We start from the raw sequence: 23,633 nt of genomic DNA, 5'->3' as shown, positions 1-23,633 counted from the left end.
AGGGGCAGAGTGCAAAGTGCCAGCATTGCCCCAGGGTCCATGCCACACGTCCCCGAAATAAAGCGATGGGAAAACTCACATCTCACGTAAACTCAGCTAGCGGAGCTGCTCAGCCCTGCTGAGGGAAATGGAAGCAGCATGAGAGCCATCTGGTGGGAGCAGGGAGGGGTTGACTTCACCACGGCGTAAATCCAACCACAGGGATGCTGAGAAATTGGAGAAGGCCGGGAGTGCTGTGCCTGCATCGCTTACCTGGGTGTCACATTGAAAATCAAAGCATCCCTGCATCCCTTTGGGGAATGACCCATCTGATGAGTGCATTGCCACAAACAGCTCCTCTGCACTGCTGGGTGAGACAGAGGGGTAATGGGAAATGGTTTCAAGCTAAAAGAGGGGAGAGGTAGAATGGACATAAGGAAGAAGTTCGTTACAATAAGTGTAGAGAGGCAGTGGCACAGGTTGCCCAGAGAGATGATGATGCCCCATCCCTGCAGACACCAAAGGTCAGCCTGGAGGGGCTTTGAGCACCTATGGAGCTGTGGGTGTCCCTGTTCAGTGCAGAGGGTTGGACCAGATGGTCTTTAAGGTCCCTTCCAACTCAAACCGTTCTGTGATTCAGTGATTTGTTAAGGCTGCAGAAATGACCATTTCCACACCAGTTACAAAATAATTACCCATAACAACTTAATAATGAGCTTTTCCCTTTAAATTATTAACACAGCTAGCCAAGAAAATTGTCAGTTCTAACAAGTTTAAATTCAAGTGATAAATGCCAAAGCCGTGCTAAATGACAGCAGCAAATTAGCAATTAAAGTATTTATGCAAGAAGGCAAAAGATACTGTATGCAAATACTGTCTGCAAGGAGCTGGAGAGCAGTTTCCCATTGGAGCAGTGCACAACGGCCTCCGTTTGCATATCTCAGCTTTAAATCCTGTGCAAAGGGAAGAGGCAAAAATATCTGAAGCTGTAATTGAAGCAGGACAGAGGCTGCACAGGGTTCTATAGCCCTGGGTTCTATGGAGGAGAAGTCCTGACCCCAACCAAATTATTCCTATCACAGAAATCTTTATCAGCAGGGAGGTCCAAAGACAGACATCACTTCGTGGCCTCCAAAGGCTCCATCACCAGGAACAGACCTGGCTTCACTGCCTGGTTTGAATCCAGTAGGGGAGAGCAGGGGAAGGATCTTCCAAGCTGAAGGAAAAATAGCAAGGTCAGAGCAGCTCTCTGATCCTCTATGAACGTGAATCCTTTTTTTTTTTTTTCCCCCAGCAAACTTTGCAGACACGAAGGGTTAACACAGCATCAGTACCTCAAGGACTGCACTGGAGCTGAGCTTCACTTGGAACGTAGATATTGCATTATATTCGTAGGCTGGCTTTCTTTTTATTTTTACTTACTTTTTCTTCTTTTCCTCCCCCTTTTTTGTTGTTGGTTTCGTTTGTTTGTTTAATTTTTCCCCCTTTCTCCCGTTCCACCCCCCGCCGTTGCCGCACTGCCGCGCACGGAGCCGCACTGCCCCGCCGCGGCCGCCGCTGTGGCACCGCGCTGCTCCTCCGCTCCTCCTTAACCCCTCTCACACACACACGTACACACACACAGCCCTTCCTCCCACCTCCTGTCCATCCCGGCCAGATCTGTGATTGAAAAAGGGAAACTAAGCCCTCTGGAAAGCAGTTTGCAGACTGTTAGACTTTGGGGAAGCTCGCACTGGCATCAGTGCAGACAGAGCCAGCTAATGAAATGACAGCATGGTTGGGTTGGAAGGGACCTTAAAGCCCACCTGGCCCCATCCCCTGCCCTGTGCTGGCTGCCCCCCACCAGCTCAGGCTGTGCAGGGCCCCATCCCACCTGGCCTTGGGCACCCCCAAGCATGGGGCACCCACAGTTCTGGGCAGCTGTGAGTAAAGGATTTCCCTCTGACATCTCACGTAAATCTCTCCTCTTTCAATTTAAAACCATTCCCCTTTGTACTATCACTACCTACTCAAAAAAGTCGGTCCTCCTCCTGCTTGTGAGCTCCTTTAAGCTCTAAGTTGGAGCTGCATTTTGTTTGCCCAGAGCCGTCCTGGTGGGAGGAACCCAGCAGTCCCCAGCAGCACAACAGCACCACCAGGCAGCACTCATGGCTCAGCATCCATCCCTCATCCACACCCAGGGAAAGGCGACCCCAGCAGCTGCCCATAATTGTTCTCTCCAGCTCCAAACGTTTGGAAGAACACCTGGAACTCATCAGACTCAATTTACATCCAACCTGGTGGGAGAAAGGCTTGCAGGTTGAGCTCCCATGGAACGCTTTGAGCCGCTTTAGTCCATTCCCACTGGCACATTCCACAGCAGAACTCACCCAAACCAGGACCTCCAGTGCTGAGCTCAGCAGGGAGCTGAGACACGTGGTTGCATCTCCTTACTTACGTATCAGAGCCCAAAGAGCAGTGAAGAATCCCAGCAAAACTCAACACATCAGTTTGGGCTCCTCCTGCAGGTCATTTCGCACCACCTGTGCAAAGGAAGGATATTTCCAACCTACAGGATCAACTGTATCCAAAACTCACTTGCACACACAAAGATTTCATCCTGCAGCCTGCTAAGGTGCATCTTGTTTCCAATTTCTCATTTTCCTTCATTTACCAGCACAACCTTTCTAACATGGAAGGCCTTTGAGAAATTAATTTCCACCAGAAAACAAACAAGGGTTGAATCATTGCATGGAAGAATCTGTCTTTCAAGGACATTTCCTTTTAAATTGCACAATGTGGCTCTTAGCAAGGAAAATAAATAAAACTTAATCCCCCTGCATTCCAGCTGGTATTTTTTCCCCAAGCAAGCAGCAAACAATTCAATGAAAATTCAGACTACGGTCAATTAAGTGAGCATGTATCTGCTATTTATAAATGAAATGATATCTCTTCACAGTTGATTATTTTTATCCAATTAAGCCCGCTTTACATTTTAAATTCCTCTGATTTAACTCATTTACCCATTTCCCAGTCCCAGACTTGTCTCATCTGTTGCTGCAAAACTTTACACCCCTCCTGCTCTTGGGCTGCTGGTGGCTGAAACTCTCTCAGCTAACACAGATTTACTTAAGGATGTGGATTACAGCCTCCAGGAAGCAGCAAGCACTGGGAAAGTCGTGCCTAATTACTTGCAATGCTAAGGGCTCTTATATATTATTATTTTATTTTGGGTTGGTTGCTTATGCGTGCAAACTGTTTTCTTTTCCAGCCTATTTAATCAAAGACAGTCATCTTCAGGTTTGTGTGTGTGTAGACATGATATGCTTAATATATTATTGATAAACTTGCTCCAAGCTGTAGAGGCCTCAGCATCCCACACTCCACCTATTTCTCCAAAAACCAGCTGGTGTTTGCTTTCAGGACAATATCACCATCTCAGAGCCATGCTGAACATTGGCTGAATTGTTCAGCAGCTACACAACAATAAATCCCTTGATGAAAACACATGGAATTTGCCCACCAGAGTCCATCCACGTTGGCACTGGATGTGCCCAGGCCTGGCCAGCAGTGTCACACCCAGCAGAGAAGGCTCCTTGGGCTCTGGGAAGGTGCTGAGAAGTTAAAAAGCCACAGCCAAAAGGAAAAATAGGCATTGTCAGGAAAAAAACAAACAAACAAACCTCAGGAGGGGGTCGTGGTAAGCAAACCATGATATCTTTAATGAGATTGAAGATAAATATCACAAAAAACAAACAAAACAAAACAAGGACCAGCTAATTTTTCACCTTATTATTGCAACACTAAGAAAGACTGAATTCAAAATGGAATTAACCAGAACCTTCACCATTGCAAGAGAAGTCAAAGGGATGAAGGGAGAAAGGTATTTATTGGCCTCCCCACCAACAGTTATGTGCACTGAGGTCAGAGGCCCCCACAGACCTGCACACAGCAGCACAAACCAGCAGTGCTTCATCGACCATTCATCCTCAGAACCTCCAGCCCATGGCCTGAGGCTGTGCTGCAATGCATCCCCTGCTGCCAACCTTCCTGCTGGTGCTCTCCTGACCTGAACTAAGCCCAGCAACACCAGCTTCACTCCAACTTTTGTCCTGAGCACCTTCCCCACTGCGTAAGACAATCAGTTCTACTTCCCAAACATTTTTATTTTGGACACATATGAACTTTCTTGGGTTTTGTATCTTATTAGATGGAGATAATCAAGTGAACCAAATGAAATCAAATCTCCTTAACCTTCCCCACCAACCAGGAAAATTGCTACAAGTTTGTTTTCAAAGTTTCAGATACTTCGAGTCCAAACTTTGGACTGTTTCAGGAAAAGGGCTGAGGTATCTTAGAAATAGAAATTGAATGTAAAATGAATCAGGAAAGGTTACTTGGTTTGAAGAGAATTTCCCACTCTGAAAAACCTGCATTTGAAGACCTTTCTGCCTTGGCATGAAATGAAGGGCTTCTCCAGGGATGAGGAAGGAAATGGACTCTTCTGCTGCAAGATCACCAACAGCTGAGGGATCTGGGAGCTCTGCCATCCGCACCACAGCTTTCAGTGACAATTCCTTGACTTGTTTGCTCCTCTCACGGAGCCATCTCACCCTCTGCAAATACATTTCAATACATTTCCCTGTGCCCAGAGCAGTAACTCCACATATCAGCAGTGCTGGGATACTCCAGGAGATTTGAACACAGTACAGCACCATGTGAGCAGTGCTCCACCAACCAGCCCAGAAATCCCCAGCTGTTCCCATGACATCACCTTGCTGGAAGCATCTTTTGAAGCCCAAATGTTTGTCCATCATACCACCATCAGGAGGGCCACAAGATGGCAATTGCAAGCCTACAGTTACACCCATCAACTTATGCACAGCTGTAAAGAAAATCAAATCAAGCAAATGCTGTCCAAGAAGCAGCTCTGCACCAAAGTACCTGAGAGGTCAGGAGTGTTTGCCCAGGTGCTCTACAGAGCATCAAGACGGGGCTCATTTCATTTCTTCCCACTCTGTTCCCCCGTAGCCTTCTCTCTTTTCTCCTCTTACAAAGTTGCACAGATTATTTCTTCTGCAAGGACCAACCTGAGTTTTGGCTGCTCACTTCATGCCTGCACTTCCTGATCTGTAAGTTTGCTTGGCTTATCAGCACTTTTTTCCCCACCCACTCCCATTCCTTGCAAGCTGATTTCTAAGTTATTTCTAGAGCTAACTGAGCTGTGCACTTAGTTTGGTCAAGAGCAGCATTTCTGAGTTGGGGGTGGGGGAAAGAAATGAACACCCTGTGCACTTTCTGGTTGAGCTGATATTACCACCGAGCAGTTCTCCAGCAAACAGTTGGGTTTGGTTTGTCCCAATGGTAGCCCTGTGGCATCATTTCTCCTGTGAGACAATGCATGCCTTCCTGGTCATTCAGGCTACTTTCCAGTGCCACAGCTGCGGTTCTGACAATCCTGGCACAATGCATTTGCTGAATCCACTGCAGGCCTGTTGATTCTTAACAAGCATTTCCAGGTACACTCACCTCTTACCAATGCTGATGTAAATCCATAGTTCTTTCCTCTAGCTTTTGCACTACCAATTAGCAATAAATAATTTAAGGTAGAAGTTAGCGTTCTCTGCCAGAAGATCAGGTAGGCTGAGGAACAGGAGGAGCAGGACTCAGATCATTGCAGTAGTGAAGAGTTCAAGAAAAACGTTCTCATCATTTTTCCTTGCCAACACTATGAGTTTTTATCAGATGTTTTGCAGTGATAGGTGAGGCACAAGGCAAACTTAAATTCTAAACCAGATGCAAGGAAACAGCTGAGATACAGAATCACAAGATGATGCAAGTGACACTCCCATCCCATCCGGTGAGCAAAAAAAAGGTTCTGCACAGGTCTCAGAGGCAGTAAGCAGCCTACATGGCCTCCAGGAACAAATGTGCCTTAGCATTCTGCTACTGTTCCGTATCAGCTAAGATTTGTAAGGAAATGCTTTAAAGGACCAGACTCACCTCTAGCCAGGAGGTACAACACACACAAATGAAAAGGAGGGGGAGAAAGAGCATCAGAAGCCCCACTGATCTCCACAGGTTATGGAGAGCTACTATTCCAGAAAAGCCTCTCCTTAGAATTCCAGTATAAGAATCACATAACCAGGTGTAAAAATCTTCAAATGTAATTTATTAAGACATTCAGCTATGTCTGTCAGTCTACATCCAAATTTACTACTAAAAATAAAATAGTATCACATTTCACATTAGGAATACCGACTTTGAAAAACACTTGAGTCAAGCCTATCGTATAAATAAGTGACTAATTTCTCTTCATATCAAAATTCACATAAAAAAATTGCCTGCCCCCCTACTCCCATCTATTTCCCCACCCCAGTTCCTAGTTCTACTTGAAGCCATGATGAATGTAAAAATTTAAGTACGGACATGTCCTTGTCAAAGAAAAAAAGGTGCAAACCTATTAACAGCTTTAGAAGTGGCATTTGCGGAGTCTGATCATACACAATAATGTACTCATTCCCAAAGTGCAAATATCGCCAGAGTTTAATACTGTTTTAATTCAGCTGCAAGAATTAAACATTACACAGCACAGTACTGCAAGGCCTCTATCCGTGCCCTAAAACTCATCCCACTTTCCTCCTGCACATGGTAGCGGAGGCCAAAGCGTTCATTAGAGTTTTAGTTTACTTCATGCAGCCCAGACTGTGCCCATTATTAACAAAAGTTTCATATACATCAAAATATTGAAGACTCCATCATAAAAGTCAAGAGTCACTATAGATTACATGACTTAAAATGCAGTTGCCCAACCAAGAACACCCAAAGCATATACATGACGTTTTTAGAGTGCTTCCATCTTCCAGTACAATCACTGCCGCTGTATCTTTGATTTTTGCTTACGTGCCATAAAAAAAATTGTCAGTAACCAAAGCTGCACCTCAGCCAGAGACCAGCAACTCACTGCATTTAACACCTCTCTGGGACGCTGGGACATGCAGCATTTGATGCCCTCCTCACCAAGAAAACAAAAGCCAGCACTTTGTCTGTCTGTCTGCAACTTCCCACAGACCTCCTGTGCTTCTCATCCCTTATCTATGTCTTGAAAACACTCTTTAACTTAAATCTATTTTCAGACATCCTTCCTATGCCCACAGTTCAGAGAGCTTCTGGAGTCATTTCTATTACATCTCAGTTACCTCTACCAAGCAGCCCACGAAAATCAGCATAGGATATTACATTTTGACCAGCATTAACAGCTAAACTTCTTTCACTGATGTGGAAGGATAGGTTTTCTTCTGAGTCAAACTAGGATCTCTGAAATGTGTTTGTTCCCATACCATCCTTTGTCACCTTAGAGCTGGATGCTAACCCTCAGGTCTCGAGTGGGGCACCCCTCTGGGGCTGCCATGAGTTCTGCAGCGCACGCTGCTCCCTGGCTGGCCTCACATGGGCTCGTGCCCTTGTCCACGTCCTGGAATCCCCCTGTCTCAGCAGAGGCCTCCAGGCTCTCTTGTCCATCACTCTGACTGGGGTTGTCTTCTGTATTTGGCCCACTGTTTTGCTCAGTGCTGGGGGGCTCAGCCTCATCTCCAGGTCTGACGTTTTGCTCTGCACCAGGATTTGGCTGTTGAACTGGCTCCGGCCCCAGTCCTTGTAGCTGTGAAGGGCTCTTAAGCTGGCAGTGGCACAGAGGGCAGGTTTCTTGCACGTACAGCCATTTCTTCAGACAGCCCGCGTGAAAAAAATGGCTACATGGTGTGATCACAGCTGTTTTCATGTCCTGGAAGACACACACAAAAAAAGATTATTGGCAGGCCCATTCCTCTCACCCTGCACGTGTCCTACTTGATCTCATAGGAGCAGCAGTCACAGAGGAGACAGAAGCAGTACCCAGGCAAGTAGAAGAATGTTTCTTGTTCATACCCACAAAGCTCCCACATTCAAATTCACACACACATCAACTACGTGCTAAGGCTGACTGTTTATAATACATGGACAAGAAATGAGGCAAAAATCCTGTTTACAAAATATTATTACACTTAAATAAAAGGATTTGTAGGATCAGAGTTGCTGGATTAGCTGGCTTAAGAAAACCACGCAAGTGAAAACCAGCAAACTTACAGATGTAACAAACAAATTAAATAATGCTCTTAGAGAAGAGATTCACATGTCACCTCTCTGGTGTTTTAAACATTGCCATTCAATCTGGCAGTGGTAGTTACACTCTTCAAATAATTTGTATTCACGTTTGGAACCAATCCAATTGCACCCTATTAAAACTAGGGTAGTTCTTTCATTGTCATATATAGCTACTATTTGTATCCAAGAGAAAGAGACACTGGAGCTGGAGGTGTGATAAAGATATTACTTTCAGCTTCATTTCTAAGGTCCTTACTTCAGCTGTCTTACATTAGATAGACCCATAACCTTTTGATAATTAAGTTTCTGTTATAAAACTGACATTGCACATGAAGTGGAAGTAGCAGCGTCTGCGGAGACTGAGCTGCTTCTGAGAATGAATAAGAAATCAGCTACTTGAGTACACTGCCTCTCAGTAATAGAATCTTTCACTAATGAAGAAAGGGCACGCTGCTATTGCTACTGAGAGCAGCTCAACCCAAACGTGAGAGTTTCAAAGAACCTCAAGGACACAGTTTGTTGCATAACTAGAGAGAAAAATAGAAAGTTTAAACATACCCAAATTAGTTTTTATATATTAGAAAACCCTCAGTGCCAAAAATCTAAATCAGTTTAGATAAAGCAGAAAACTGGATAATCCAAGTAATTTATTAAGCACAAATGTTAGTCATTAAACATAATTCAAATAACCTATTTTATTAGCTGCAGACCAAACACAACAGACAGTCCAGAGGTATTTAAATTCAAGTCAGCATTTTGATACTTCTATTCTTACCTGGTAGCAGATGGCACAGATATCGTTGTGCTGCTCCAGCTGTTCTTTTGTGGCAGTGGGCAGTGACTTGATCTTATTCACAGCATCTCTACGAAGAAGGAAGCTTTTCCACCCCAGTTGGGCCCGCAACCACACATTGTAGTAGGAGTGAATGAAGATGATGACAGAACCCATAACAGTCCATTCACCAAAGACAGTTTCTGAGACACCATATGCCACCACACAGAGAGCAACAAGGAATTCCAGCAGCCGGTACGTGCCATTTACATAATAAATCACATCGTCCATGTTTTCAACTGGCTCTTTTCTGAACTCTTCTACCATAAACAAAACATAAATGAAGAGTGTCCCAAGCACCTGTAACACAGTGCAAAATCATTAGCTTAGCATGCAATTCCTGAACTGGAGCTTCAGTTATTCAGCACAACCCATGCAGCTCTGCACATACAGTGCTCCCAAATCAGACTGAGGGCAGGCAGGTCCCAAAGCAGCAAAACTGTTGCTGAACTTCAAGACAAACAAAAGCCATTTTTTCTCATAAAGCATTTGCTCTTGCTCTCATGTGCTTCCCCTTCTAAGTATTTCCCTGAGCCCAAAGCACAGCTGAATTGCTTAAACAAAAATGTTAAGCATCATGAGGGACAATTTTATAAATTAATTACAAGAAAATCTTATAACAATAATACTCATAGTGTGAAACACTTCCAGTATTTACAGTACTGTGTCTTAGGCAGCAAATTACTTTTAAATAATCATCAGTACACAATATATAAATGGGTGCTCTGGGAAATGTTAAGTTTTTTATTGTGATACTTATGCCCTCAGAAGCCTCCTGGTTTTACAATTTGAAATAGGCTTCCACTCATCTATGTTCTCAGCCAACCCTTAGGAATTCCTTAGCCACAGATACAGGATAAATTTTATATCGTCTCTTGTACTTCTGCCCTTCTGTCTGACCTGTTCTATTCTGATCATGCATTTGCTCTCCTAGAGAGACAGGATCACAGTGAAGGCAGTGATTCCGTTACTACAGGACTAACATTCTTACCTGAAGAGAGGTTAAAATACTGCTGGAGATAATGATCAGCAGCCAGAAATCCATGTGGAAGAACTGACATATCATGTAGGCCATGTACGCAGGGAACACAAGTAAGAACAAACAGAGGCTGACTGCTCGGAAGTGCTTCCACAGACTCCTGCAAACAACACAATGGGTTTTCATTTTTTTTTCTTTTCTTAAGTCAGATGTGAGTACCAGAATAAGAACAGGCTCACCCCTGGATGTAAGTACATCAGATGTTTGCTCGAGGCTTTAACTTCTTGAAGGGAGTTTTTATGTTATTTGGGCACAGTTTCATTCCCAGCAGGCATGCTAACAACACACATGCTCCGAAAAGTTTCCTCTTATCTGATCTTTGCTGTTTTAACACACAACTACAAAATTATGGACAAAAAATCATCTAAAGTAATTGTCCTACTGGGTCAAGTCAGAGGTTAGACAAATTAAGTACCTAAGATACTAAATGTCTCAAATGAAAGTCCACTAAATAAAACTTAAATATGTTTATAATTGTTTATACACCTTCCAATATAAACAGAGTTCTCCCAAATTATTTACTTATTACAGTGCTTCTATGTCTTTTTTGCTAATAAACGAGGCAAAGGTATTTCTTCTCACCACCAGACTTAACCCTGCTGCCTTCAGAAGTATATTGCCCAGTTAATGGGATTTGAGGAAGAAGAGACAGATATATGTTTTAATCCTCTTTATCACTTACTTCTTTCCAATCTCTCTCCCAACATAAATACATCATCAACTTCTTACACTCAACCATTTGCAAAGGCTTTCAGAGCATCTCCAATAATTACTGTGCTACCCCTACATGCTACTCAGATTATATTTTAACTTCATTAAACTCTGGTAATGAGGTATTGAGAAACTGGGAACACTGGGAGAGCGAGACAGTAGCAGAACCTGGCTAATTTAATACAGTCTGAAAAACATCAGAATGTTACCGTTAGGTTTGTAATTCTCTGTCTGTGGGCAAGGGAAAGAGGGAGAGCTGAAGAAGAATTTATCTTGGTCCGACTTAATTTAGAACTGCCAGATACATTTGGCAGATGAGAGATCGAAACTGCAGTCACCACAGGCTGCTTGTTTAAGCTGGGCAGATGCTCATATCCTGGCTCTACTCTCTCTCTGAGTATATTTTAAAGTTAACATTGCTGCAGGACAGTGGCTACAAGTAGCCTCTAAGCTATACAAACTCTCTGCACATAAATAAACATTCTCTTTTACCTCCTTACTTACAGACTATGAAAAAGGAAAAAACACAAGCAACTAACAAAGATGAAAACACAAACAGAATATAACAAAACCAGGTACTAATAAAGCTCTTCAAAACACAAATTGAATTAACAACAATCCCACACAATCAAAACATCTGGTACACTAATGTAAGCCTTCCACATCTTATTTCCTATCAATAAACCCTATTATTTTGGGATCACCGTGTCAGAAAAATGTGGGTTTTAGAATATCTAACACAAGGTCATCTCTAGATACATCCCCAATAACAGTCTGAGATCACTGCATGAGAGGGAATCCTATTCAACTGCAGAGAAAGGTAAGCAAAATCCACAGAATGGAGTGGTGGGAAGAAAGCACAGGCTTTGGAGTCCTGGATTTGTTGAACTGAAAGCACAGTCTTGCTAGGGGGAGTAACCTCTGCAGTGCTGAAGAGTGAGCAGCCAACAGCTGCTGAGCAGTGTGAGCTTATGCAGGCTGGATGGACACACTTCTGAGCAGGAGTGGGTCACCCAACTCACCTTCATTTGCCAGCATACAAAGTGCTGAAAAGCTTTACTGTGTGCACGTGAAGAAGCAGTATAGAGAGAGAAAAACTAGAGAATTTAGGCTAGAAATCTAAAAACAGAAAAGACGTGATAGTTTTATAAGCTACTAAAAATCCCAATCAGGCCATTAATGATTAATTTATTATCCTCTAAACCAATACTGAGTAACTTTCGGTTTAGGAAACCAGTCTCTTACTTGTCTCTTGAGGCTCCCAAAGCCAGGACAATAGGATCAGCAATTTCCAGCATGGACTGCAGTATGGATGCCACCACAATGAAAAGAATAATACTGAGCAGGAATGCCCGATGCACAACTTGGAGCTCAATCAAACCTGTCTGCACAGCCAGGATCAGAAGTGTGACTCCTTCAGTCATTCCCCTGTAGACCAATGCAATCAAGAAAAAGAACAACCACATGCTTCTGTGACATTGTTGATTCAAAAATGTATCCAAAAATACCCGAAAATAAGTTGTTTCTTTTAGAATCCTGCAATTGCTACATTATTATTATTATTATTTTGCTGTTATTGATGTAACTGTTTAGGCTTTAACCAGATAGAACACTGAAGAACTGGGAGTCTGGAAGTAGCAGCACATGGGCTACACCCAGCCCATCAAACACCAAGGATAGTTCCCCCAACACTTGATGGACCCACAGGAGGTCTTAGAGGATGAATCCATCAGCCTCAGCATTGCCTATACAAGCCCAAAGCAGCACTGCTAGGTCTACAAGCTAGCTACTAGCCAGTCTCAATCCTGGATTACCACAAAGACCCTCTCCGCCTCTTACATTTACACATCATCACTTGTCTGTCTTTTGGTCCTAGTGAAACATCACCCCACCAACCCTAAGTTCAGGAAAATCAGTAGATGAATCTCCAGGCAGCACATTTCAGCAACTTACAGGGAGCGATCACAGTACAGACCATCTAGAACTGCATGCTTCCCTAAAAGATGCTTTCATGCACAGTACTCTTGGGCAAGTTCAATCCATACTTGTTATCACATAAACATTTTGGAACTGAAAATGTAAACCATTCTTTTGCATACCATCTGAACTTTAGTTCTGAGCTAAAGTTGGAATAACTGAGAAACACGGATCCTTACGCAGGATCCCAACCTCATGGTTGAAAAGTTAAGAGCATTAGGAGAAAGTCAGTTCCTATATTTTGGTTATTTCCCATAATTCCTTATAGACATGCCATACAACGTTTTGATTTAAGATTAGTAATGACTACAGGGTAAATGAGAAAATGTAAATGTGAAGTGCTTATATCATCCAAGCAAGTGAAAATTTTCCAGTGACTCATATTAATGAAGGTACAAAGATAATCAAACTGTGGAATTTTAAATCCCAGGTAACAGCCCTGAATATGTTACAGAAATAAACCATCTCCAAAGAAGTCTGTGATAGGCTGTATTTTCACCTCAAATCCTTCCAATGTACATAAAGATTGGTTTAAAGAAAGCCTATCAAGGATAGCCAAGCGCTCTTCAGTTATAAAACAAAAAATCCCCACAACTCTATATCAATTTTATTTATATACCTTTTTGTCTTTCTCTTTTTAGATCCTAGGCACTATGACACACTTACCTATTCATAGCAGGATCATTCATGAATGCTCGGTAGCCTTGCAAGTAAAACTTGCAGAGAGTCAGAACTCCCAGAGCAACAAAGGAGACAGTGAAGACCAAACCCAGCAGTGAGTATGGAGTGCTACAGCATTCTGCAATACTGGGAGAAGAGAGGGGAAAAAGACAAAATGAAAAGTATCATCAATTAAAAGCAGTGTGAAGAGCTCTCCCCTCGATCTCTTGAAGGTGTGAACTGTTCTGAAAGCACAATTGGACTAACTTAATGGAAGTATTAAAAGGTACTACAGTAGTTAGCAGAGCTTTTAGGTTGGAGCCTTGTCTTTTACTGCTCCCTCCAGTCCTTCTCCACTGCTGTGCCACACGGTGGCACTGTGTCCTGCCTGCAGAGGGTTTCCACAGCCAGAAGGCAGCTGAGCCCCAGTGCACCTCGGCTGTTTGCAGAAATTTCAAACAGCTACCACAAGCAGAGTTAAAGCAGATGGATTCACTTAAGAAACTTTCCACTCAGATCTGCAATAGTGCAAGCAAATGTCAAAGCGATAAACACTGTTGGATGACCAGACTTTTCCAGCAGTGTCCACAGGCAACAGTCATCTTTCAAAGGTTTGTGTCAGAAGCAGCAGGACAAGGAAGAATATTCTCTCTCAGCTGGTTTTTCCTTTATTTTGCTACAACAGTAAGATACCAAAGACTGAGACTTCTGAGTACATCCAATAATACCAAGAATAGCAGACTTCCTTCAGCTCCCTTACTTCAGGGCTGCTCTTTTATTGATCCTGGCACTGCATTATTTGGAGAAACCCAAGCCTCAGGGTACACTTGGGCTCCTAAGAAATGCAGCTGCCAGAGCACAGAGAGCACAGTACAGAACACCACATGTCCCAGCACTCAGTGAAGAGCTGTCAGCCAGGGATTACACACCTGGAACTCTCCAAATACACAACCCCAGGTAACAGGACATCAACACCCAATTCATTAAAAAATAATAAGATCTTAGCTTGTTCACCAGGATAGAAATCTTTTACAAGAGAAATTATGATGGTCAAAAATGTGTCACACTAATTAACCAACTGAGGCATGAACCAGTCCAGCAGTTTGAAAAGACAAAAGTGCTTTGAGGGAGAATATCCTTCAAAAATAAGCAAAGCACAACCAAGAGATGTTTACTTTGTTTTAGTGACTACTTGAACTGGAGATCTCCTTTGACAGCAGTTCATAACAGTGCGTCTTGAAGTGTTTACATACATTATTTGCAGAGCTTTTGGTAAGCCTTCCAGTTCTGTCTATTTACTAACCTGAGCAGGGCTGATAAAGCTTTCAAGTGTTCCTGCCAGTCAAGGCAGTGAGAAATAGATATTTAAATACAGTACTTCTGCAGAATTTGAGGAACTCTGTTTGAGTTTTGTTTACCAGAAAATAAGAATCTTAGCAATTCTGACTAATGATCAATCTTTTTTTTTTTCCCTCTAGAGTAATTTTACTATCCTTCTTAAACTTATTTCCACATGATGTTCCATTCAAGGGTCCCATAGGAGCTTAAGAGCTCACAGAAAAGCCTGAAGAGCTCAAACTGTTATGTTTATGTATTAAGCACAAGTTCATAAACTGTCCCGAAGAGCTAAACTCTTCAAAGCATATAAAAAAATCACAGCAGTTAGATCGTCAAGGAAAAGATTTTGAGAGGAACATCAAGGACAATGAAACATACAGATTTTTTTTCAAACAGCAAATACACATGCAAGAACTTTCCAGTCTGGTAAGAAAAGACATCATCCCCAGCTTTATAGAACAGGTAAGAGGTGTGCTCTTATTTCCTCATTAAAGGAATCTTCTGCTTTCTTTGGGAACTCTCCCCCAGTTTTACTAACATTCTATGTCCTAAACATAATAGATGCCTCTGAAGCTTCACAGGGGAAGCATACACTGTCTCTGCAATAAGGAGAGGTATTTGCTGGGCATCCAATGCAATAAAGCCCAACTACTTACATAGTCTCTGAAAGAGATGTTTCAGAACGTACTCAAAACATAAAAACAACTATGTACAGACTAGTTAATTACCTCGTCAAGAAGAGGAAGAGAAGCCTCTCTCTTGAGGCTGGCTGGTCCCGTGTACTGAAATATGAATAGATCTGGAGAGCAAATAAGACCAACCAGAACACCATGAAAAGAACAGGGACCACCAGCTGGTTCCACAGTGACATCCCCAGAGCCAGCAGACCGTACACTTCCACCACCTGGGCAAGACAGAAAAAAAACATTGTTTGTTATTGGTTCACATTATTTATGGTCTGATAAGAAAAGGCTGTTCAACAATATAGCCACAATAAAACTAAGGGCAATTCACACTGCCTTAGCCACCCCAATGCAAAAAACGGGGTGAAGCTACAGCCTGACAAAGGGAAAGCCCACAGTCAGCAATGACAAACTAATGTCTGATCAACTGTCTTACCCAAGTAAGGAGAAATACCCTATTGCACGCCAAACCACCAGAAATGCTCCCTTCCTGTGGATAACTGCCTTGGAGATGCTGTCTGCTGCCCTCTCTTGGGAGGGATGCACACCTCTGGCTCACACACAACTCTCTCAGACTGTTTTCCCAGCTCATGTCAGAGCAATGCTCTTTTCTCAATAGCTTCTGCTAACTCACCACACACACTAGATAATGAAGTATGAGCCAGAGCACTTCAGCACAGTAAATCTGCTCTGCTGATATGTTTGAAAGGGAACACTAAAGACCTCAGACATTTTATATTTATATCTCCAGATGAACAGGTATCAAACTTCTGACTCCCAGTCAACCAAGAGTTCTGAAGTTCATGGTTAAAAGCTATTTCAGAAGACTCTGAAGTTCAATTACATCTTTTGCATTGCAACAACTAAGTTACAACACAATCGTTCTCTAGAAACTGGAACTTTATACAGCTGGACTTAACAGAAAGGATCAAAAGGAGATCTCTCGTAACACCTATTTCCTTATCACCTGCTTCCCATAATGATGTAAAACCTGTAAGGCTAGCAAATGCATGGAATAGTTGCTATTTCAACAAAATGTTCAAGAATTGTCTACTGTGTTTCACGACAAGTGTGAGGGATGTTAGGTTCATAGGAGCTGCTGCAGTATGGACTGTGCCTGATAGACAAACAGTACGGTGCTAGCAGGGACATGATGACAAGTTCCTGCTTTTAGCTTTGTGCACACTTGTCAAGGAACTAAATCTGCCCACAGGAGACTCCCTTGGCCTGGAACCAAGGCAAGCAATCCTGTGCAGCTCCTGGCACAGCACTCCATCATGTTGGAGACAGGTCATCCGTGCTTATAATATAGATTAATAACCACGAGGCATTTCTGGCATCTTCTGCTGCAAGTAGGACCTGCTTTTAAATTACATCACAGGATAAACACAGGATAAACTACATACATATGCAGAAAACTGCCTTGGTCCACTGGTTAGGGCTATCTCCAACATGGTGCTACATTCAAGAAATATGGTGCTGAACATCCTTACATTCACCAAGTTCTACCATTGATATCGAAACAGCAATCAATTTCAGCCTACAACAGCAGTGAAGTCACTAGTGAAGCAGTGAAGACACCAGGACAAAGGTGTCACTGACAGCTATCTACCACGCAAGGTTAGGGCATCCTAAAGATGTGGAGACTTGTAAAACAGCTGCACTTAGAATACAATTCTGAGCAAATAAGACAACTATTTCACCCCCAATCATATCTGCAGCTGAAATCTTCATGATGTTTAAGTGTTTTATACTTAGTGCCTAACAGAACAATAGATAAATGAATCAGATCCACATCAGATTTCAATTTGACATCAGGAAACTAAACTCTGCAGGTGTTCATGCACACAGAAAATGGAGGTGCTGGTTCTACCCTGTTTCAAGTCTTCAAGCAGTACAGAAGAGGAGTGTGTTTTATCCCAAATAGTACTGCTCTCTCTCTTGTAAAGAAAGCAGTAAGCATGATTTTCATATTCTTGCTGGAAAACATGGCTATTGAGGCTTTGCCAATCAGCTCCTGAGCTTGTTTTAATCAGTAAATCAACAATCTAGTTGGACAAGATCAGACCATGTTAAGTGCTGTACAAGCAAGGAAGGATAATCTTGCTCCTAAGACCAATTACATACAAAATAAATAATTAGACAATACTGATCAACATGACAGGCTGAGACTTTGGCATGCCAGAAACCCTCTGCTGCCAAGTTCTGGTTTGTATATGACATATGACAGCAAAGAGCTTTAAAGATGGTTCTGAAAGAGCTTAAAAAGTTAATTTTTAGGCTGCTTCCAGAACGAAGAAGCAAAAGGCAGAAAACCAAAGGATTGCTTTGAAAAAACTCCAGCAAGTGGTGAGAGGAGAACTGGTGGGTCCGCCAAAATTAAACAAGTACCAATTTTTTTATACTGAGATATACAGAAAAATATGTACTCATATTTTGTTTTTCTATAAATAACATGAGGCATAATCTTTCTGTAGTATTAATAAAGCAGTTTCTCATATTAAATGCATTTATTGGATGCCGAAGCATTAAAAAAAGGGATGTGTGTCAGATCAGCCTTCTCTGTTTCTGGTAACTCCTGTTAGAAATGCTGCTTTTCTGAAGAAAATACCACAGACTTTTCAACCTTTCACATCACAGTCTAAGTTACAGTCAAAATCAGCTTTACTCTTACTCCCAATTAAATATTACTATGATTATAAATGCTTTTTCTTACAAAAAGTATTTCTTGAAATGAACAGTTACTGTAATTAATGCATGGGAATACCATGCACACTTAATAAGGCTCTAGATAAATTCCATCCTATCACAACCCTGTCTTTTAGCCTGGATTTGTGAAGGACTAAGTAAAACCAAGTAAAGTCAACCTGCTCAACTAGCCAGTATAATTCAGGCTAACGCCTCAACTGCTCACTCAAACAAATTGTAAGTTACCCTAAATTAAAGAAAGAGGATGCTATGGATAGGAACACAATTGGCTTACTAAGAAAACATGAGCTCACACACAAGAACAGACGCACAGGAAACAGTCAAACTACTTTTACTTATTACTTCTTTCCTGCAAAAATGCTCATGCCCAGGAGAATAAAATTGTCCCACTCTGTCTTACCTGGACAAGCTCTCTGTATGCAGATTTTGCCAAGTTATAGGGCACCAGGAGATTTGATCCCAGAAAGTAGAGAACTTCCAAACCAGTGAAAATCATGGCAAATTTGTTGATGATGACAATGGTTTCCAACGGGACCAGGCAGAGCCGTGCCAGCAGAGGGAGCATGTGAGCAGAGAAGAGCCAGATCTGTTTTGTTTTCATGACGCAGGAGCAGAGCGTACACACCACCAGCTGACCTGAAAACGCGACAGTCTTTTATAATCAAGCTGATTATCCCCTTCAGGAAAAACGTATTTTAATTCGTTATCTTTCCATAACACAGTTATCAACATCCAGCATATTATGACAGCTCTAACTAGGACATATCTGTTATGAAACCAGTCTCCTCTGCATTGTTTGCTAGGTCATCTTAATGATGTTAAAAACTTATCATTTTTAAACTACACCAAGTGAGCGCTTTGCAGATTAGCAAAATGCAAGCCCAGAGCACATCCAGAATCATGTTCAAATTAATATAAAGCCCCAGGAATTAATCACACAGAGGATAACCGGGCAAGTCATCCCTCTGGTTTCCACATCCCCGGTTCAACCTGTATCGGTGAGCACAGCAGCAGCATTTCTGAAGCCCAGCCATAAGACTATTTCATCCTGATCTATTAAAAAAAAAAGTAATCAGAGGTCCCAAATGGCTTTTAGAACAACAATATTTACGCTGTCAAAAGGAATTATCAACCAAGAACAACAAGAGACAGCCAGGTCAGCAGCTGAGATTTCAATAACTTCATAATGCTCTGGGGCAGTTGTTCAGAATTATCACTGAACCTTGCAAGTGACAGATAATTAACAACTAAATTCTCTTAAGCAGTTGGCAGGGCATAGGGACATCTTTCCTACATACCCAGAGATCTGGAACGCAGCATTTCTACAGCAGACCATTCCAATTTAACTCTCCCATTACAGTCACTAAAACTTGCACCCTTTACCTCAGAGGAAGCAGCATGGAGACAGATGAACTCATCTGGATAAGAAAAACTCTCACGCATCACTTTGGGTAAGAAACTGGGGCTCTCCAGTCATAAAATAGGACCTCTGATTCTAGTCTCATCTGATGAAACAGCAACACCTGCTTTCCTTCTGGCATAACAAGCTGAATATGCTCATCATCCCTTCTGAGTGTTGTTTTCCATCTTTTTAGTTTATATACTGATTGGAAGTTACTTGTCATGGGAAGGAGAACTGTACACCAGTAAATGAAACAAGTGGACATTCCCTCTTGAGGCCCTGATCTCCTTCCTGCAGTCTGCGTTTAATCAGTTCTCAGAAGGGGCCTGAAATGACAGTGGAGCTTGCAGTGACAAGGACATACTTCCCATCTTTAACTGGGGCAGCCACTCCTTTGTTCAGGACAGACTCTTTGTGTTGCATACCATAATATATTTCCAAGTAGGGCTGTAAATAGTGAGATATCACAATTTGCAGTTTCAGTCAGAAGGAATCAGTTTGGAACTCATATCAAATCACCAAAAAAAACTTAATGCTCAAACTATCTGCTAAGACTAGCAAATCCAATGGAGCAGTCCACTCTGCAATCTTAGATGCTGTGGATTGAAAAGCACAGCCAGTGACAACGAGTCTGGAATGCTCCTGCAAGACTTTAGGCTCCTCCGCTAGGGAATGTGGCAATGAGGAAGAAATCTATTGCTTTAAGTTTCTGCCCATTCTTTTCCCCTCCCAAAACCTCCACAAATACATTAAATATAGCCAAGGACTCTCAGGCAGTAAGCTAATGGAAAGTGGGCAGTAACTGAGCCCATGTGGTACAGTAGTTGTTCAAACCACATTTAGAAGGGAACTCTCCATTTCATCCCCTATTTTAAAAAGCTGATGTTAACAAATTTCCTGGTTATGACATTAACTGCTTGGCAAAAAGCAAGATGCCTTGAAGTTACTAAGTGCTCCCACTACTGAGCAATGAGAACCAAGAAAAAACAAGACTCCACTACTTCCAAAGCCACACTGCTTTGGAACATCCACAGCTGACATTCTCACAGGGTGACACACTCATCCAAGAGACAGTTCTAAGGCATTTATTCCTTCCATCCAGCACTTCAGAACATATTGGTAACCCTATTTAACAGTCATTGGACTGAGCTAGAACTGGGGAAAGAACTGATTGTGAAAGACCATTCAAAAGGCACTCATGAATAAAAGCATTAACAGAGATTAAATTTGTGACCCAGGCGTTGCAATGTACATCAACTCCTTTACTGTGACCACAGCTTTTAGGTAACAGAGCTCTATCAGCATCATGATTGTTTCCTTATGCACCTGTCTCAGTGCCTTTGCCAACAGGGCTGCACCACAATGCTCAGGCAGAACACACGAAAAACAAACTGGAGCAAATCACCTGCTAGCTCTCTTTGCTGTGAAGATGGCAGTTCAGCACAGTATGCTCCTGAGACATGGCAGAATGCACTGGATAAATATCTTGGTAAGGATAAATACCTTGGCATGTAACAAATTTAACACAGTGTTTCATATTCACACAAAACACCGTCAAATCTCAAAGTCCACTTCTATAGAACTTCCCCAAAGACCACCAATTGCCATCAAGATTAAAATTACACTTTCATGTTGTCTTTAGAAGAACATGGAGAACTAATAATGAGGGTATTAAATAGATTAACATGCACATACTTGTTAGTACAGCCACAGTTAATTCTGAAATACAATTGCAATAATCAGACATTCTAGTTTGCCACCCAGTACAACAAAAAACTGTACTGGACAAAAACAAAATTGTCTTCATCTCTTATTTTTAATCTGTATTAGAACTGAATGATACACCATGGGATACTGATGGGTTTGACTCTTGAATTAGTTTCTGTCTATATGTTAAAGAACGGCATAATGCATCCTGACCTCTTTCTGCCTGCTGCTTTGTGAAGCTCCAAGGGATTCTGCTTTATCATGGAACCCTGCACTGCATCTAAGAGAGATTCAAAGAACTAATTACAAATATTTCCTCATTGAAACATACTAAAGGATTTAGCTGTACCTTGATGTCCTATGATAAGACAGTAAATTTAGCACACCTAGAAATCAGAAGAGAGAAGAAATAACCTCAAAACAAGATTTCCTTTCCTCAGAAAATACCAGTGGTGTTTCTACAAAAATATTAAAAGCAAGGACAAATGTCAAATTTAAAAGTGAAGATGCGGGCACATAGGAGATGTAGATATTCTGGCAGACCTAATATACTGTAAGAAGTAAACCCATTTAAATCTTTCAACAGCAGCTGCAAGCAAAAAAGAAAGCAACTGAGTTTTGCCAACAGTGCACGGCTCACTAAATCTGTCAATAATCTGATGAAAACCATAGACCTTAGTGAAAGGAATTAGGGAAGATTTCTCTTCCGAGTTTGTCTTTGGCTTATATCTAGAATAGACATGGCACATGTGTATTCCAATATCCTCTCAGCAGAGCATATGGTATGGCACAGCATCCTTAATGCTGAATTTATTCTCTTCCAAAGTTCATTTGGGAGGAAAGAGTAAGAAGGAGCATAAAAAGCCCAATTCTTCACCATTTCTTTGAGATTTTTAGGAAAAGGAGTCATCTCATCCATTAATAAAATAATCTAAATGTAGTTTTGTGTTGTTACTCCTTAATGCTTTTTTTCTATTTTTTTTTCTAATGCTTAATTAGAAATATCCCTGGAACTAGGCTGGAAAATAAAAAAGCCGCCTGCAGTTCCATGCACACATCCACAAACCTATTTCACTTGTTTTCTTTCCTTTTTTCTCAGAATATGATAATGCTCATCTATAAAGCCATTACAGAATAAATGCTTGCACAACCACTTCAAAGACAAAAGCATTACAAATGTTACTACTGAAATTTCTACAGTACTTTCCATCCAAGACAATCCAATCATTCTGAATCAGACTGCGAGTCTGAAAAGAACATGGAGACAGAATGCTACAATTAAGAAGCACAATTCTAGAACTGGTAAACACAGAAGCACTAAAGAATACTGATACTATTTCTTGAGAGCAACTGTATGCTGTCAGTAAGTGACCGACCACTACAAACTGAACTGCATACATGAGACCCTTGAATCTCTCTTCCCACATTCCTCATGCTTTGATGCTTTCACAGGGGGTAGAGAGGGATACAGAGACAAAACTCAAAAGCATTCTTTTAAGAATACTTCCTATGCTGCCTACTATGGTAAATCACCTCCTATAAGAACTGCTTATTGTGTAGTTTTCACCCAAATTCCAGACATAAATTTAAAATGCTTCTACAAGAACATACTCACCAACCACTCGTCCTACTCCACCAAATCATAACACACTTTTAATTTCAGTTCCATAGGTCATAAACAAACATGAACTGCAACAAAGTGCATCTTTACAACAGTGTGATAGATTAAAATACCCTTATGAATCTCAAGCATTTGAACCTATCATTAAATTTTAAAAATCCCCTAAGAAATCTAGAAAATACTTCAATGCTGTAAATAAGGGAGTATTGGTAATTCAGTGGAATATGGAGAGTCAGGCAGGACACACACGGAACTCCTGTGTATTAACGAGGATCACAGCTACCAAAAGTGATAGAGAAATTTGAAAACAAGAGGCAAAACATGCCTAGGTTTCAAAGAAAAGAATTAGGCAGAACTCTCTCCTGCATCACAAATATTTCAGTCACTTACCTACTAATGCAGTCATGAAACGATTCATTGAGAGAGGCTCCACGTACATTGGCCCTTCATATCCTGATTCTAATTCACTTCTCACGTAATCCCTAAAAAAAATAAAACCACAAAGTATGTATTAAGATCCTTCTGATCGGGCAAGATGCAATTTACTTACCCACACACATCTAGCTTCAGTGTACGTTACAGACAATTAAGTAAATTTCAAAAAGCAATATTAGCATGGCTGTTATGGCAGCCTCACTGATCGAAGGATCTAACTGGAGCATGACTTCAGCAACAGGCATATTATCTGTAATTAGACTCACTGTCACAGCCATAAAAGTCCTCTGGGACACCCAAGCTGCTCTTCTGCATGGCCTGAAACTGCTTATTGACAAAGCCTCTTAAGCATCATTTCATTTTTAAGTTTCCTTATTAAGTGGGTTTTTTTTTTCCTAATTATGTTTTTTTTTTTTTCC

At 41.7% G+C, this 23,633-nt stretch overlaps 1 protein-coding gene across 2 annotated transcripts in view; it reads right to left on the bottom strand.

The window, feature by feature from the left end:
* Positions 1-6,109: 6,109 nt before the first annotated feature.
* The window catches only part of RNF145 (ring finger protein 145), a 42,892-nt gene continuing 25,368 nt past the window's right edge, over positions 6,110-23,633 (bottom strand). For both annotated transcript variants that reach the window (XM_090150674.1, XM_031598191.2), the window contains exons 4-11: positions 23,170-23,261; positions 18,450-18,685; positions 15,386-15,561; positions 13,326-13,466; positions 11,928-12,110; positions 9,924-10,071; positions 8,876-9,232; positions 6,110-7,741 (exon numbers count right to left, since the gene is read on the bottom strand). In XM_090150674.1, the coding sequence (XP_090006800.1) occupies positions 7,313-7,741; positions 8,876-9,232; positions 9,924-10,071; positions 11,928-12,110; positions 13,326-13,466; positions 15,386-15,561; positions 18,450-18,685; positions 23,170-23,261 (1,762 nt within the window). In that variant the 3' untranslated portion in view covers positions 6,110-7,312. The remainder of the gene's footprint in view (positions 7,742-8,875; positions 9,233-9,923; positions 10,072-11,927; positions 12,111-13,325; positions 13,467-15,385; positions 15,562-18,449; positions 18,686-23,169; positions 23,262-23,633) is intronic.

This window comes from Phasianus colchicus, chromosome 15, assembly GCF_987193195.1.
Source record: "Phasianus colchicus chromosome 15, bPhaCol1.hap1.1, whole genome shotgun sequence".
In the NCBI taxonomy this organism is placed as follows: Eukaryota; Metazoa; Chordata; class Aves; order Galliformes; family Phasianidae; genus Phasianus; species Phasianus colchicus.
The sequence above is the reverse complement of the archived record's forward strand: the minus strand, read 5'-3'. Positions and strand labels throughout refer to the sequence as shown.